The sequence below is a fragment of the Haliotis asinina genome, chromosome 2, assembly GCF_037392515.1.
Source record: "Haliotis asinina isolate JCU_RB_2024 chromosome 2, JCU_Hal_asi_v2, whole genome shotgun sequence".
NCBI lineage: Eukaryota > Metazoa > Mollusca > Gastropoda > Lepetellida > Haliotidae > Haliotis > Haliotis asinina.
Window position 1 is genome coordinate 53,618,707 of NC_090281.1, and position 19,121 is coordinate 53,637,827.

Here is a 19,121-nt window from a genome sequence, read left to right on the forward strand (position 1 = left end):
CCCGATGAAACAGGACAAGACACAACAAGGTGAATGGTATAGAGAACGTTCCAATCTGTACATACTTGTGATGCATAAGGTGCGATTTCATCTGCTATCAATTCTTGTCCACTGATCGTAATCAAAACATACAGTTCTTAGTTTGATAAATGAATCAGTTGTTTAATCATTCATGTTCAAGTCAAACACACCTTGAGAAAAATTGTGCAAACTATTTCTTCACTTTTAATTGGCCTGGTGGTTAAAGCATTCGCTCATCACGTCAAAGATCTGGGTTCGATTCCCTGCTTGTGAGAAGTTCATTTCTGGGGGTCCTCAACGCGATGTTGCTGGCATGTGGTTAGCATCCTTCCTCACTCCAGTTCTTCAAAGTTGTAGAAAGTGTCATATTAACATCACTGTGGGATTATGTCATATCGTCTTGTTGCAATTATGCGGTGATTAGTGGGAGATTACGCCTATACTCGATCAACTAGAAGAGGCATTCTCGATCCCATGTCTGGTGTAACAGGCAGACTGTCGTCTGATTCGTCCATACAATGTAATTATGGAAGTAAACAACTGACCGCTCTAGATCAATGACCACTAAACCAAGTACTCCCATTTCTGATCCAGATGACTTAATAGGATTTTTCCCAATCCCAAGCGTGAAGAAACCATACTTTCTGAAAGATGAGAATAAATTCTATAACGAGTTTCTTGATAACAAATGAGTCAGGGTTGGTCTTGGAATCACAGCTTAGTTCCTGATGTCTGTTCTTGAAACCGTTCTATCTGGCTGATCCTGTTGGTGCCCCTGATTAACCATCAAGGGATCAGACCTTTCTTACGATTGAGTAATCGGGCTTCTCAGTTACGAAGAGCAACAAAACTGATAATTTTGTTCCGCAAATACGGAGACAGTGCTTAAATAGATATGAGTAAAAGCCGATTAAAATATAATAAAACCATGCAAGACAACACTTATTCCTCATGGAATTTTTTTCTGAAAATATACGTCTTCTGACATACACTTCGGAAAAACAAAATGCTTTAGCAGTAGTTTTCCTACTATAGAATGTCTGTACGAAATCCTGTAATGCTCTCAGTGTCTTGAACTAAAATGTTAAACATCGCACTGACAAACATATACAAATAGTGACCCGTTTTTAATGGCATTACTTTCCGCGAACTGATACTGATGTTAATGAGCCATAACCATTCACCCACTTAACGCTAAGATATTCTGCTCAGTTATGAACCAAAATCACTTAACACTTTTTGATGTGCTTGAACAAGACAAGGAACTCAAAACCAAAACTGTTCATCATGTGTCTTTTGTTTGCACTAAAATAGGCATTCTTGGCACGTTATGGCACTTATCGTGGTGTCTCTGCAAAACACGACAATGGTTCTTAGTTACCAAAATCTTCAGATTGAATTAGGGAAGCCTCTTCTCAAGTGTCTCAGTAGTTCCAGAAGATTGCCAGTCAGTTCAAATACTATTTACATATGCCAATACCACTCGGAAAGTCTATTCATTTGTAAATCAGCGTGTTGTAACGGAACAAAGAAAGCCATTAACAGCACCGAAGAAAATCTGCGTCCAATAAAACTGTATAATGTTCCTTGTAAATGGAATGAATTTAGATAACACGCATAATACCGACATTAAGATTGACTAATCGTGACCAAGAGGCCTCATCAATTAAGGACAATAACATTAACATGCATATGTGTGTGTTCTGTGACGACACAAGGGGTATGTTGAGTAAATGAAACTGTTACATGTATCGAGAAATGTAGTATTGTTGGCAAGTGCACTACACATACCAGGTTCAAGCAAGTTCATGGCTTCAAAGAACAAATTACAAGGGTCACATGTGGAATCAGACGCTTACAAAGTCCTAGACTCGAGAGCACGTTATACCAGTGCGTACCAAGACCTCGGTACAAAATCAATTATTGTCAAACCAATAGTGACATCGTGTGAATAGGACCGTTTTCACAAAGTCACTGGTACGGGTAACAGATTAGGATCTTGTATTGATTGTTTGACCACAGAAGGCCAGAGCTGCAATCATCCTTTCAAGTCGGGGTGTATAATTTAAAGCGCTCAGTGTTCCCGCTAGCAGAATTGGACCTCTTACAAGCACAGTATTATTGCATTCCTGACCCTAACAAATTCTTCATGATATTAAATTTGGGAGCTTTAGTGACAAAGTAATGCCCTTTGAATGTTGGGGTTGTAATGACCACGGTTTAACGCAGGATCAATGGGTATATGTATTTAGCGACGAAGGGGATATCTTAGTTAAACATCAGGCACCATCTGCATCAGTATTCAAACACAAATGCAACATTGTTCAGAAATGAGCGGGGCGTGAGTCCGTTTTACGCCTACCAGTAGAGTTAATTATGGCACATTTGTACAGATGTTGCATGTCCTTGACGAGTGCAGATGAATACCCGTGCCATTTAACAAATAGTTACAAACTATATAGAACGTGAGACATTTCTTTGAGCCTCATTGTTTCAAAATGTAACAACAATAAATCGCATCCTTTACTTTCTATACACACATGTACGTATTTGTTCACAGAGTGGCATACACTAGTCTTCCTCAAGTTAAACAACCAGAATCATTGACGTAAACTAAGTTTAGGTATTTGACAACTTCTTTCTTCAAATGACAGGAAACAACGAGCTCTCGAGAACATCAGATTTAGGGTTCATACTCAAACGTTTCCCTGATATCTTGGATATAAAATGAGTATATTGCCTATAATGATCTCATGGGTACATAGAATCGCAGAATGTGTGACCAAAGAATAATGGCTAACGTTTCCAGAAATTAATAACTGGCATGCCTTGAAACTGCAGACCTTTTAGCTTGAAATCCTTATCAGTTAGAACAGTCGACTCCTTGTACGATGGAAGATACAGAGAACTTTTATTATCTATTATTACATCAAATATCACACAAGTACGATCATAATTAACCGGCAAGTAGGTATGATTATGATACTTTATCCAACTGAATCTTGCCACCCGTTCCATGAACTGGTCATATTGCGTGCAAGGCTGAATATGGGAACTTACATCACGGATAGCTGACGATAAGATGCAGTAATCATTTCTTGCTTTCATCATTCTTAATGGCTTCTGATGTAATGACCAGTAACTAATGGAATCGGTTCCATTGGGATGTCTACAGACGTTTGTCTTATGGTCTTATTAACAGAATGTTATCATCATTTATACTCAGGTTGCAGAGTACTAGTTTCCTTTCTGTAAATACACTGGAACCTAAATTGAAGGTATCCCGTCCAGTGCCGTGATGGGCAGATGAAAGTCTATTGCAATAGTCTATCAATCAGGTATACATTCTCAGTCAGATGGAAGCGTTTTACACATGAAAATGGCCAGTGCACCAAAGGTTGCTCTGCTACGTTGCTGGCCTTGTTTGCACCAGGATGCGTTGATACGTTTCCTTGGTTATGATATAACTGTGTCCGTGTGCTACACGTTAGTGCACCTTTGTATTTGCTCCAGTTTGCTCTGACATGCCGTGATATATATGATAATTCCAACCAAACATACCTAAAAAACTCATTCACAACTATGCCAGCTCTGACTGTGTTTGTGCAGATGCTCATGTTATTGATCACTGGATTGTCTGGCTCAGGTGGATTCTGATGGAACAGCTCCCCCGGACCACATTGGACAAAGTTATGTTCTATGAAACCCCTCATATCCGGCGTAAGTACGTAATACCCGTTACAAGCATAAAGTTACCTTCCAACGTTACGTTTACCTTAGGGTGAAAGTAATGAGGACCACACCGAGCCAAGCGTCCAAGAGGGATAGGTTTAGTCAGTGGTATTTACAAGGCTTAAAGATGCAGGCTCACAGAGTGATAGGTTGTTGCCAGAAATAGAATGCAGATTTGCATTTGGGAATGACAGTGAATGCTGTAGCGTGTCTATGACGAAGGCAGATATATCCGTCTGAGCTGTTGATGGCAAAGCGTCCTGCTGCTGTACATGCAATGAGCAGAATGCGTATTCGACCTTAGCTGTGACGTAGGACGACTATCCCTGACGAGGGGCAGTTATCTGTGTCTCCTTGTTGCGATGCCGTAAGCGCTACTGTTTGAATAAAAGCGAAATCGACGTGTTCATACGTATAAGTAATACCACCAAGAGCTGAGCACAATTTCGAACACCAGAGTTTATGCATCACTATTAAATATTGATGACACCCGGTATTGGGTGAAAATGTGTATTGCTAAACCCGTGAGCTCGTAAACACACACCAAGGCAAGTTAATTATTTACCTTATAAAAGCAATAAACACTGGAACATATAGTCCCAGTAAGCATAATGACACTACGTTCATTGACTTCATTCAGGTCAGTGAGGCGTTATTGTAGAGAGGATAATTAGATTTGTACCTTCGGATATTTTTAAGCATTACTGAAACCAGAAATGAACAAATCAATCCCAATGCTAAACGACAATCCGCCCGCCCATAGTTCTGTTGTGAATGGAAAACTATATGTTGCAAAACATGTTTGTTTATCGCTAAGATACAATATATTCGATCTTGAAAATAAGGTTAAAACAACCGTAAATTTAACATATGTCATATTTGGGATTCCACTTTCTTAGTAAATCGTGTAATCATAACCTTAAATTTCATATGAATGCATGCGATATGTATACATAAACCATGGTGTTAAAAGTAAGAAAACTGATTTATGGTTGAAAGAAAAGCCACCAATAAATCTTATGGTAATGTCGATTATTATCAATTGTATAATGTGACACACACAGGCAGAGTTACTTAGATATTCAAAACACTCCTAATGAAACTGTTATACTCTTTTGACTGTTGACATCATTGCTATGTTTAATATATCAATAAATGAATAAGACCATAAAAGTTAGAAACAGACCATAGCATCATGGGGAAGAGAAGCAGACAAGATGTAGTTAATAATTAAAGCCCTATCTGTCGATACCTTCATTGACACGCAGGCACTTTGCCACGACAGATCATGAAGCCCCTGCTCTGCATATATTTCCATTTTGCAATAATTGCTTAGCCTGTATCGTCTAAAATAACGTGTTCCTCAATCTGGGGCCTAGATAAGTTTAATCATCATTGCATACCCAACTGTCACTCATGTGCTTGCATACCAAACAGTCGTATGACAAACTATGCTTTATTGCAGTAATATTGCTGATGCTTGCATAAATGCCACTGATAGCATGCATGTTAAACAATGCGCTGGTTGGCTTGCCATTTCGAAATGTACCATGCACTTAAACAAGTCGTATATTGAACAGTTAAGCATCCCTTACGTTAACAGTGTATACTACCACTTTTATGATATCGTTCACAAAGCGAGTGAAATGGGAAACCTTGGAGTGGTCAGCGAATCAATGGTGGGCTTGATCAAGCTGAAACCGAGCGGGGACCAACATCCCCGGCTACCATCTCACTGTGGGCGTCTGTTGCAGCAACCCTTCTCGTTGTAGTTCTCGCTTGGGGTCTTGTTGAATGCGCTCGCGGTGAGAGTTCTACCTATGACCTTCACTGCCAGACATACACAGGCAAACAAATTATGTCTGTACCACTGCACTGTCTTTTCAAAATACGACAGTGAAGCTGAGGGCGATTTCTTCAAAGTTAAATCCGTTCGATAAGAGCTGATTTAATTAATTTTTTTCTCATTTCTACAGATGCGTGTGCTACATGTATGTCAAGCATGGGAAACCTTTACACGATGAAAAAAACACCCCTCTAATCAAATTATAGTGATCTTGGTCTGTGTGTTTGTAATAGTGTTGCGTGATGATCCTACAAATACGTTTTTGATATTTGCAAACTGCGGCCTCTACACAATCCAGATATTGTCACGTGGGAACACAGTATCATGGGATTTGCCTAATCACAGTATTGGATTAATTACATATTAATACTTGATACAGTAGACAGATAATGAGCCAAGTACTGAAGCCCGCGGCCGTGGAAGAAGTAATATCAAATAACGACTCTGTCAGATGGTCTCCTTGCGAAGACCCACTACATGCAGTTCCGATAATATCAGCATGCGATATGCATGCTGTGTGCACTGTGGGGATCAGGGGTAATAAATACCTATAAGAATTCATAAGATAAGTTACCGGCCCATATACCCATGCTTTGAGGGTTTGCAAACACATCAATCAAGAAACAGTGCAAACAAATCAATCAAGAAACAGTTCGCAAAGATGAAGTACTTGTACTTTGTTACGATTTGCAAAGTATTTGTTAAACCACTTTTTAACTTTTGTAGTAGAATAAGAGATCACGTGACATGTCAGAGTATTCTGGACTTGTTCGGAATCAAAGAGGTAAAACCTATGGCTATACGAAAGCAAGAATTAGTTCTCGAATTGGCAATCGGAGCCTTATGAACAAATCCTTAAAATGATCAATTTGCAAAATGTGAGGATTGAAACCATACAGGGGTTTTATGAGACAAACGGATATAGAAACTCTTTGAAATGATCAGTTAGCACGAAACACTTTGCCAGCCTTGAGTGATCGAAGAGTTTGGCCTTTTATTCACAATCATTCATGACTGTAAGTCATTTCGATTTATCCCATTCATTTTGTGAAGCTCATCTCATTCTTATGTGACGGACACACGAATATGAATACCTCTAACAATCGATTTTGTTCTGTCTAAGAGATAAAGATCAAGAGTACTGTCTGAGGGTCTATCTACGTGCTATTCACATTTAACCAAAGTAACAGGGATATAATTGCCAATTCAACCTAAAGACTTGCCACACTACTCAAATATATCGTCCTCAAATAACATTCTTGACGTCGACGGTCGTAGAGGTTTTCTGCACGTCAGCTGTAAACCAACCACACATTCCAAGTATTGTTTGTCATTACGTTTCAATTCCACTTCAGCTTCAGTGGTTGGTACTGGTGCGGATGTGATTTGGTTTGGGATATCCTTGCTTCTGTCTTTCAACTGGACTCAGAAACGAAAAAATCTTAACACGTTTTATTGGAACTGCTCTCAACCAACATATACTGTCGGTTTGATGAGTGTATACACATAAAAAATGAATTTGGAATAGCAGAACATAACCCAACAATCGCGAAAACATTGCAAGACACAGCTATTATACCCATTTCAAGTATATCACCACCCAAGAACATTAGCTCCATTATATCAATCTTTCAATAAACCACTATAAAACACGCGTGTACTTTCAATGACCAGGGTTTATGTGAGTACAATAAATATTTTCTTTTCGGAAAGCAAATAAGGCGATAGCTTTTCAAAGAAGAGGAAGAAATCAAAACGTTTGTCAAAAGGTTTGGAAGTGTCACATCTAATGAAATACGATGTGTGATGTATGTGATGCCTCCATATAAACCTAGACATTATTAAGTATATTGGACGTTAGTACCATCGCCAGCGCAAACCTATAAAACAAGGCTTCAAGACAGCTATTGCAATTTTCGACGCCTGTTGATATGATATATACTTGATCATTGCCACGGGTGTGATTTCTCCATATCTGGTTGCTGAGGGATCTCAGTGGCCATACGAGATATGAATCATACTCTTTCATCTGTCCATTGCACATTATTTCTTCCAGAAATATGACAGTGATTGATTGCGGTTCATTGTAAATGACCGCTACGAGAATAATCTATGGACACCGTGAAAAGAGTGGTCAACCGGACATGATACTTGTGAAAAAGTATAGTTTGAAGCTCGTCATTGTCACTTCAGCAGACATGAATGGATGGTTTGATCCTCATAGAGAGTATTTTTGGCAGCAATAAACGGGAGCTCGTCTTTTAAGTATCAAGATACTTTTCTAGAGATAAGTGTGCCCTATGAAGCGATAGCTCCGCCATTTTCTTGACTTATATGCTGGATTAAGTCGTCTCAAAGAATATAAATTGCCTCAATAAGGTTTATAAGCATATTCCTCCAAAGATTAATGATTCATTTTTACGATACCCATATGGCAAATTCCAGGATGGCTCAATCTTCTTATGGGCCATTTGATATATTTGAATTCGGGTTACGTATACTTCAAGCGTCATCCTTCACAGAGGCAGAGGATGTACCATTATTCCACTTCCTGATTCCGTGAGGAAATCAGAATATATGTGATTTTCTCCAATAGGCAAAGTAAATGAGTAAACCACTCTTTCATTTAATAATGTTTTCATATGTGAGTGTTCCTCTAAAAAATAGCCCATAATCAATACAAATGTGGGCTGGTATCCTTTGGAAACATTGGGAAAATGATAGATAGGCATGGGTGTACTGCAGAAAAGTAATTATGAATCCTACACAAACCATGCCTGCGTTCTGTAAATACAGAACTGGCATTCCAGACCAGAGGCAAAGCTTCAGTTTATTATATGGACTTGGTACGTCTCTGGTGGCTGTCGTGTATTATCCAGCATGGGTTTAGAAGACGTTGCTCTTTATTCATGAATGTGCCATGAAAGGAGCAAGATGTGAGAAGGGCTTGGCTTCGAGAAAGGACATTAGGGTTCTTCAAGTCTTGGAGTACATGGTATTCTGTTTGCAATTAAGGAGTGGCGTGTTCATCGGACACGCATTTGATGTTACTCTTCATTCCTTTAGATGCGATTGTAAAACTAAACTGACTCTCCTGTCAAACAGTGCAATGTTAAACCCAACTTCTGCACCCTCTCACGTGCAATGCCAATACAAATTCTGTGCGCTGATGTTTGCGATACAGTTTACTTACATCCAAAACATAGTTCCTTTTCCAAAATTAAGTAAAACGACCACTGCTACACGTACAGTACAGTAGCTTCAGTGATTAATGAGTAACACAGCAGTTTTAAAAATGTTCGTTTAATCTATGCTATATTCAAGTTACGCTTTCATTATATTTGCTGTTTTGTAAATACTGAATTCCAGCCTTGACCCTGACCATTCATTCAAGTTGTCATCATATCCTCACGCAAAGGATCGTATCCTCACGCAAAGGATCGTTGTACTTGATGGTCTTGCAGATAGTCTTACAAAGCACAACAGGCGACAACATTATCGTCAATACACTGAATGATGTCAGTGTACTCGCTGTGTTGCCGTGTTTAATAAAGGCAAAAGTTCCACTACTTGGCTATCGCTCTAGTGATTGAATAAATCGCACTTGCATCGACAATAATAATGGAGGATAGTTTTGTAATAGCTATTTCTGCTGTCGATATGAATTTGTATATTAAAACTATATTGGGAGGCAATTTGAAGATATGCAAGAATGTCACACGAATTGAATTGATAGTATATTGGTTGTGATTTCCAGTAAGGAGACACTCTTGTATGTGTATGTGTATGTGTATGTGTATGTGTATGTGTATGTGTATGTGTATGTGTGTGTGTGTGTGTATGTGTATGTGTATGTGTATGTGTATGTGTATGTGTATGTGTATGTGTATGTGTGTGTGTGTGTGTGTGTATGTGTATGTGTATGTGTATGTGTATGTGTATGTGTATGTGTATGTGTATGTGTGTGTGTATGTGTATGTGTATGTGTGTGTGTATGTGTATGTGTGTGCGTATGTTTGTGAGCGCGCTTGCTTGCTCCAGTGATGGTGTGTTGTCAGTGTTGGGATGGGGGAGTGTGAGTGTTGGAAGGTTGGGTAGGGTTAGGTGGAGCGTGTATGTGTGAGAGTGTGGTAAGGTACATCTTGGTAAGATCTTATCTTGTTGGTTGGAAATACAGTGTAATGCAGCAAGCTTGTTGGGGGAGTGGGGTCGTATCTCCTGATAAGATCGCGTCCTTCTTGGAGTGAAAAGGAAAATCTATTTACGTAAAACACTATCCTTTTTGGTTGGAATGGTATTTGGTTTGTTGTATCCTGGTAAGGTCTTATCCATGCACACATTCGGATGAGATCTCACCCTTTTTTGCAAGGTAAATGGGTTTTGGAGCTTATCTCTACCGAGTGATCTACCCGATGTGGTCATCATGAATCTGTGTTAACGTGAGGTACATGTAATTCCGGAATGGCGTTGTTATTGTCAATGTATAGAACGAAAGGGGCACATCAACGTCAGCATGAAGGACCTTCGTGTTGTCAGCCTTGTCCATGTAAGTGTAACAGGAATGTGGACTCTTGGGTCTTACGTAACCTTAGTGCAATGTTAAAGAATGGGAGTTAAGGCTAACCTTAGTAAAGGTTGCTTCTTGAAAGGAGACCCTGTTTACCCTGTCCAATTTTGTATGTAGAAAATATGCGTTCCTGTTAACCCAGTCTGTCGGCATACAGAAAGCATCTGATCTGGGTCAACCCGAACTAAGTTAGGATGAAGGCAATTGTATGACATTCTGTTTTTTTTGGGGGAAAGGAAAGTTTTCAAGCAAGGAAAGTTACGTTGCAATCCACACCTTCAAGTTCTCTCGCGAAGAGCACCATTATGCTTGTTAACACTCTACATGACAGCAAAAAGGAAATACGTAATATTTGTCATCGAAATTCATATCGTCATAAAGGATATGTGTGATGTCCACGGCATTAGGCTGGAAGTGTGTGTCTGTCAACCAGACCACATCAGTGTGAAGGAATGTTCGTTCTTGTTAAGGGGCGGTGAGGTAGCCTAGTGGTTTCTCGTCACGTGGAAGACACGGGTTCGATTCCCCACTTGGGTACATCGTGTAAAGCCCATTTCGGGTGTCTCCCGCCGTGATATTGCTGGAATATTGCTAAAGGCAAAGTAAAGCCATACTCAGTCAATCAGTAATTCGTTCTCTTTAACAATGTCTACTGGCGTCTGAACATTATTTGACCCTGCCCACGCCATTGTGAAGGTCATGTTTGTTCTGACCAGCGCTGACAACGTCAGTATGCATAAGATAAGTTTGAAATGCCCAGGTCAGTGAGAAGGTAATCTGTACTTTCGTTAATTCGGGTTCAGGAAATGCTTTGTTTTTGTCAACGCCGGCGTAAAGGTAATTTGTAAATTGGCGTGAAGGTAATCTGTAAACTGGCGTGAAGGTAATTTGTAAACTGGCGTGCAGGTAATCTGTAAACTGGTGTGAAGGTAATCTGTAAACTGGCGTGAAGGTAATTTTGTTAACCCAGTGCCAGTCAGAATGGAGGAATTGTTCTAAACTTTATTCTTGTGAATCCTGTTCACGCCAGTCAGTTATCCTGCCCCAGTCTGAATGAAGGAAATTTTGTTTCAACCAATGCTGTTAACAAAAGCATGCAGGGAATGTTTGCCCTTGTCAACAATGTCCACGTCAGTATTAAGTTAACTTGTGCTTTTGTTAACCCTGGTCCGGTTAGAATAGAGAAATCGTCAAATATTGTTTTATCAAACGCTGACCCCGTCAGTTTGCCGGGAATGTTTGTTCTTGTCAATATTGTCCACCTCCATAAGAAGCTAATCTGCAGCTGTGCTTTTGTTAACCCTGCCCCAGTGACCATGAAGGTAATGTTTGTTCTGGCCAACGCTGTCAACATACGTCAGCCGGGAATGTTTGTTTTTGTCAACAATGTCCATCTCCATAAGAAGCTAATCTGTGCTTTTGTCAACCCTGCCCCAGTCAGTTTGAAGGAAATATTGTTAACCCTGATCATTAAAAGAGAATTCCGTCCGACCATGTCATAGTCAGACGGGAAAACGCGTATTACCTTGCTGAATATTATGCTTGCCGGTGGCTTGGGAACATACATCTGGTGGAATCAGAGAGGCAATACATGTTACATTAAGGCATAGCACCGAGGCTTAAATACTAAGAGGGCAATATCAGGCTATCTTAGGCTGTGAGTCAGTATGTCGTACAACTCGACGGCATGTATCCTGAATGCCATTGTGAAATAATACCTTTCGTATTCAAGCTTACTGCTTGGCTACCAACCAACACTAAACATGTCTGGTAACCTCTCCTAGAAACATATCATCCTGTAAACAGACAAACAGTTTGCTGTAAGCCATCCTGTCATGTTGCGAGGCAATAAATCAGGATTTAATGGTTTATGCGTCACACCAAGACGATATCTCCGTCTTTGGTGCAAACGGTTAAGAGTAGAGAGCACGTTCTCCTTAAATACAATGTAGTGTGAAAAAAATACCAGCTTCTAATTTCTTCGATGTTCTAATGAAATTTTCGCTGTTGTAAAAATCGATAATATAATTTGCCAGGAATTCGCATTGTTGTATTGGGCCATGGAAGCAAAAATAGAAACCGATTTGATTTCAGTTGTGGGCCAGGAAAACCTCGCTCACGATTGTTACTGTCTTAGAAATATATTTCGCCCTAATATGTCTCTTGTGTCATTGAAATATATATAGGAGATACGCTTAAGTAAATATTTGATGTGCTTATATGGGAGGACATGGTGATCAATGGGAGATAGCAAAGAATATTATAAAAGCCGAAGTGTGAATGGAATGGTTTCAGTATATACGCAGGATGACCATGATGACTTTTTGTCAGATGAATCATCTCAAAGATACTTTTTAAAACTGTTTTTTTAATCGTGGTTCTTTGAATATAATCCATATCAGTTAAGAGATTGTTGTTATACAATGTGAAGTATTATCTTCCCCATACAACATCCGCTGTTCCCCTACTAACCCCCACAATCACGTACGCACACACGCATCTCCATTTGATTGTACAATCGCCTCTGCTTTCTAGGAGATAATTCTTACAGATGTGGAAAGGGCATGGTCGCTTTTATTTACAAATATGGCTACTCTCTCGCATGCAGTTGCCATCGGTTCAAACACAATTTCTCTACCTGTACTTACAGGTTTCATACATGTAAATGTAACAATGTTTAGACTTGATTCACATGCCAATAGCATTGCGCCAATATATACATGTACTAAATAAATACGATTGCTGCTGTTGCACAGCATTACAGAATACCCGTCATGCAATGACGACCGTCATGCAACAGGATGGCACCACAGAGCTCCAGCTTAAGTTGTTCAATACTTTGCCAGAGTCTTACCTCGAGTCAATATACATCCATAGGTCTACTTTATCATGCACTCACCATATCAATTAACTGGGGTGTCTTTTTCGTTTGATATAGGGCATCGTGACATATTGTCTTTGATTTATCAACGACATAATTTGAAGCAATGTAACTAATGCTAATCATTTCAAATGATGTAAATATCAGGTATTTCTAATGCCACTCCTGAATTTGGCCAGTACACTGAGTTGTCAGTTTCATAGATAGTTGTCAGCGACTTGGAAAGATCTTTGATGAGCTCAGAGCAATTGGTGTTACTTGTATTAGAAGCTCTGGAGAATGATCAGTCATGTCGATAGACGGAGTTGACAGGGTCTTTTGAGGTATCGGTCTTTACTGACTGAGACTAGCTGAGCTAGTCAGACGATGTCATTCTCATAGGATTTATTGAAGACTAACTGCATTGCGGAGCTGTGTGGCAGCATTAATGCCAACGTACATGCTGGAAATCGAAGTGCAGTCACGTACATGACACGTATGCTAATGAAGACACCATGACGAGAGAAGCAATAACATGGCATTCGGAGAGGAGAAATATAGATCCAAAAAGTTGCCATAAAAATCCAAATCATGAAACTTCACAGAACTGAAAAGTTACATTTAAGGCTTCCAATCACATGAGTTCATACAGTGTTTAATCTTCCAATCACATGAGTTCATACAGTGTTTAATCTTCCAATCACATGAGTTCATACAGTGTTTAATCTTCCAATCACATGAGTTCATACAGTGTTTAATCTTCCAATCACATGAGTTCATACAGTGTTTAATCTTCCAATTCTATATCCCAATTCCTGAACAAATGTACTTTGAAATTTCTTTAGATATTAGCGAAAAGGGAAAACTTTTAAGCAGATTTAATGAAATCTATTACATAGGCGTCAGTCTAAATCGGTAAATAAGACCAAACGGATCTTCGTTGTGCATTTGTACATTACTCCAGAAAAAGACTTCCGTGAAGCACCCAGTGAGTTCGTATTCTAAAAAGTATGATGTTGTCAAGTGTTTTGGGGAAACATGATGCGCTTCTAGAATTTCTTGCCTATGTTTCCGTTTGTAACTGAATTTACTTGACAGAATAGTTCTCTATTTGTTGGTGTGAATAAACACATTGCTCAAATGAGCAGTAATCAACGTGAATCAAATACCCATCCATCAAGACACTCTACACAGCTTCAAACAGCAAAGCCATGTAATTGAATAAATGTGGATTCTCCTTGATTTCAGCGTCGCGTGTGAATAGATTAGCTTCAGAACCAAACCCCATTACCAATGCAAATGAACGTACTACCACAACCCATTTGAGAAATTTAAAAGAAAATATTTGTTTATTTGAATATTTTTGAATGTACTATTTTATGGCGAAGCAATGAGATGAAAATATGGAGATACCATTGAATGCCTCGTCTCTGTGGTGTTATTGTAATGTAAATATGCTGTCATATAACCTACACTACGGGACGTTTAGTCGTCGTCATTGCGGAACTCATTTCACTGGAAGGAGACATGGGTGGATTCATACCATGACATTTTATGCCATTGAGGCGATACGCATATTCACACAACATCTAGATGTTCATCTTAAACAGATTCTAGTACTTTTAAAGACTTAAACAACTTAACTTTTATCTGTTCTCTTGAGATATACATTCCTGTTTCTTATGCTGTGGTTAGTGACAGGTACTATACATGAAAGATAAGTTTGTATTTACAAAGTCGACATAGGAACATTTTGCATATCATTTCATGTTAGTTCTGCAATTAAACTATTTAGAAAAATAATGCAAAAAAAAACCCAACAAAAATGCTGTTATAAAGGGTGTTTTAGTAAAATGACAATGTGTTTCCACTATCTAGATGATATCGTGGAGCTTAATTTTCATATCGTTTATGAAAAATGGATCACCCCTAAGAACTACCTGAAGGACCCGTTTTTCAGACAAATATCATTTCAATTGTCATGAACCAAATTGTTGCAGAATATTGATATTTGATACTTTATGTACACATGGAATACCAGTATATGCAGGTGAAATAGGAACGTTTGCTCAGATTAAGGTATATTCACGTACAAATGAACGGTGCTCACTGAAGCATGACTATAATGGTATAGTGTACTAAATGACATGCCAGAAGGCTGACTGTGGCACAAGCGTCAATATTATCTGTTTTGACTGATCATTTGCACAGACATAACAATGAAGTGACAGGTTGCCGTTATCAAATGTCCGTGTTCCTAATGCCGCTTCTCTGACAATCGATGCTGCCCAAATACTGCTCGTAGGGACAGAATGTGGGGAATGAGAGATGGGAATACTCTTACCTCCGAAACTTGGTCGAAGACGAACATCGTACCCTTCCAGAAGCCCTTTTATTGTATCCGTCACATTCTGGAACCGTTCACCCGTTTTGGACGCCCTGAAATAAAGAATACAAGGCAATGACGACCAAAACCTTGCGGTATTGCTATACGTAAACACCGAGCCATACATGAATGAGAAGGAATATGTGAATTGTACATACCCAGAAATGTGAAAGGCGATGAAAAATATCGCCCAAAAATCCGTCAGAAAGGCCATTGTTTGGCTGAGGTGCAGGCAATTATCATTCCACTACAACATGTGTTTGAAATAAATAGATCACACGTTGGGAGAAAACTGTGTCCCCGAGCGCGCATGCTCCGCGTCTCTCCAGTAGTTCATCTCGCTGCCGCTAGGTGGCGGATATACCAGTGGAATTCGAGATTGATTCTGAACAAGTGTTGGGCGAGATCAATAATGTGGGCCAAGTAAACCCATCGACCGCCAGGCCATTCTGTATTAGACGTTTCTACCATTCTAGGTTGGAGGCGAGTCCATGTTTAACCAAGGGCATCCCTCAGAATTTGCTCCCTCTGTAATGAGCTCGAAAAATTAATCTGGAGACGAGTTCCCAGCTTTTATAGTCCTCCGTCCCTACCAAGCTCAACCGTTGCTTGTAACGGCGAGCTGACTGCAGCTGATGCCATGAGGAGCAGTGTAAAGCGTGAAATGTGCACGCTGTTGTCGTATTCTACCACAGTGGGTTTATCGTTAGATACTGCCTTTCGTTAGGATTAGGGCAAGGCGTAACGACACAACATGTGTTGCTTTTCGAGGAAGATGCAGCAGAAATATTCTCATAACGTTTCGGGTTTTTTTTATTTTTAAAGATGGAACATTGATTTAATTTTCTAAATTATATCATCTCAAACATGTTGCTAATTTGCTGCCCACGTCTAAGACGATCGGGTCAAGTAAAACTATGCACGAATCATAACGCGTATATAAGTGGACATATAAATATCTTTCAAAAAGCCTTTATACTGTGGTGCCGGTACCAGGAATTACCGACATTAACCCCCTGGCAACTTTAATCTTGAGTCGAGGGCCATATTCATTTCTCATATGAATAATATCAATTTGAAACTAAGATGTTATATTAACACTGTCATAAACTGTCTCATCACAAATGCCAATTGTTTGTTGATTTGTCTTTCATTTGAAGGATATACAGAGCCACTGTGTGGAGTATGACTGGGTATCAAAACTGACTATATCATCAGATAAATTGCTTGTTTACTAGTGGGTATAATGCCGCCAGTACAATCCATAATACATTTTGTAAATGTTCCAGTTTTGTGTTTATTCGGAAAGTATAGTTCTGATAAATGACCTTAAAATGTTGTTGAGTGTCTCATTTAATAATGTATATGACAGAGAGCAATTTGCAGAAGATGTCATTGCTAATTTGGGAGATATGACTACAATACCTGGTATGATCAAACAAACCAAGGTATTACTGCGGACAAAACATGTTTTAAAGCACAGAATGCAGAATTTCGCCATTTATCCGTACCAGGACAGATTGATTTTAAGTTCGAATATAAAGTTCCACATCACTTACATTATGTGTATAAATGTTGTTTTATTGCGAGCAACCTCAGTATACCGTCACTGGTATTTGAAGTAGCAGTAGTTTATTACATGCTAGTTTGTTATTCTAGTCACAAGTTAGGTCCTGTGGGGAAACTTAGTTTATAAGCGTTTGCTCGTCACGACGATGACCCGGGTTCGATTTCCCACATGGGTACAGTGTGTGAAGCTCTGGAGTCTATCGCCGTGACACTGATGTAATATGGCTATAGCGGCGTAAAACTAAACTCACTCACTAGTTCACATAAAACGTGACACACTATAATAAAACTGAAATAAAATTCGAGATATCGATCCAGCTAACATACAACGTGACCCGCCATCATAAAACTGAAATCCAATTCAAAATGAAAATCCAGCTAACACACAACTTTTTCGCAACGTTGTTGGTAGGTTGCAGATTGGCAGCGTCATGACACGTTGTCACAATGCTAGTATTACGTCATTTTTTGTCACAACGTAACAACAGCGTTGCAAATTTACGTTGAATAAAGTTATGCCCTGTGCTCCTCACAACGTTATAATAACGTTTCTTAAACTTGGGGTCACGATAGAGTTTCTGTACAGCATGTCACTTTGAGATTATTTCTACACTACGTAGCTACAACTTCAGAAAACACACGACCAAAACAACGTGCTAATTGACGAATAAACATTGAAGTGAACGTCTGCTTTGTTTGCGACGTGAAATGACGTATCACAACGTCAGGCCACAACGCTGTGGCAACGTAAATGAGAGTGCAGTGTTGTAACAACGAAAGCGTAACATTGTGACAACGTTGTGACAAAGTTATGTTGCTAGTTGCGATGTCACCCCTAATCGTGAGCAGGGAAGAGTGAGTGAGTGAATCAACAGTGTTTCATTCGTACTGGAACTATAAAAACGTTGTACATAAAAGTCTGCCGACAAAGGACAGTTACATAACTAGACTATTGGAGGTTCGCATTAAAACTAGCATTCAATCATAAATAGATACCAGTGCAATATACAAACTGGCTGATATCAGGGAAATGAAGTTACATCCTCATATCAGAGATTATACGGTACGTTTTGCTAGCAGGGTGGATTATGCACATGGACTTAACAACCAGGTAACATGTCATGGATTAACGATGATGCGGATGGGGTTGGCATAATGCACAGGCAATATTATTTGGCGGTGGTCTAATAATAATCTTTTCCAGACATTCCACTGACCAATATCATGAGCATCGATTTATGCACTTGGGATGCAATATTCCAGCTACGCACCGACGGTCTGTAAAGAATCAGATCTGAGCCAGAAACTCCAGTGATCAACAGTATGAAGATCGCTCCATGCAATAAAGATACGATGACGCGTGTACAAAGTCAGCGATCCTGACCACCTTATCCCGTTAGCCGGGTTATGTAAATATGAAATGTTTTGAAATTACATTTTCTCTGTATTATGAAATCATATGAACTTATCACAGAATAAATTAACTATATCATGTGCCTCTCATATACCACATGCCAGACGATGCCTTCTCAAAATTAACCCAAATTCCGAAACGCGAAACGCATGCATGGCTTTCCACATTTTCATTCTAAGACATTTCAGATTTAAATTCGGTAAGTGAGTGGAGCGTGCGTATTTAGGTTACAAGCCGAAATATGGTTCATAATGAAGAAATGGTGAAATTTAAGCACATGTCGGCTATGTAATGATGTATTTTAAGAAACTCATTTATACCCTGTACTGAAAATGAAGATATATGCAGAATTGGTCTCATTACAATATGGCCGATAGACGGCCATGTCGATGTGATGTAAAATGTGTCGATATGATTTTAAATTTAACTCAACTCAACTTTAATCAGGAACGTAGCAAAGCCCAGTGCTGTGTATATCTGTCCTGACCTGAACAACTGCACGCCAGATCCTGCCCATAGACGCAATGCGCCTGCCGTTGTCACCTTCTGAAATGGCAGACCACTTGTCCGGAAGTGTTTGTCGTAATTGCTGCAGATCCTGTGGCCGTGGTTGACGTTGACGTAAAACGTAGCTCATCACACCGATGCTCCTTCCGGTGATCGAGACGGTAGCGTAAGTACGTTTATGTTAAGACCTAAGGAAATCAGTTCAAATGCGATCTCTGA

General features: G+C 39.4%; 1 protein-coding gene across 1 annotated transcript in view; it reads right to left on the reverse strand.

The window, feature by feature from the left end:
* LOC137272685 (gamma-aminobutyric acid receptor subunit beta-like) overlaps nt 1-15,735 on the reverse strand; it is a 67,250-nt gene extending 51,515 nt beyond the window's left edge. Inside the window, exons 1-2 of the mRNA XM_067805063.1 lie at nt 15,571-15,735; nt 15,371-15,465 (exon numbers count right to left, since the gene is read on the reverse strand). Of these exons, the coding sequence (XP_067661164.1) occupies nt 15,371-15,465; nt 15,571-15,626 (151 nt within the window). The 5' untranslated portion in view covers nt 15,627-15,735. The remainder of the gene's footprint in view (nt 1-15,370; nt 15,466-15,570) is intronic.
* Between the last annotated feature and the right edge of the window lie 3,386 nt (nt 15,736-19,121).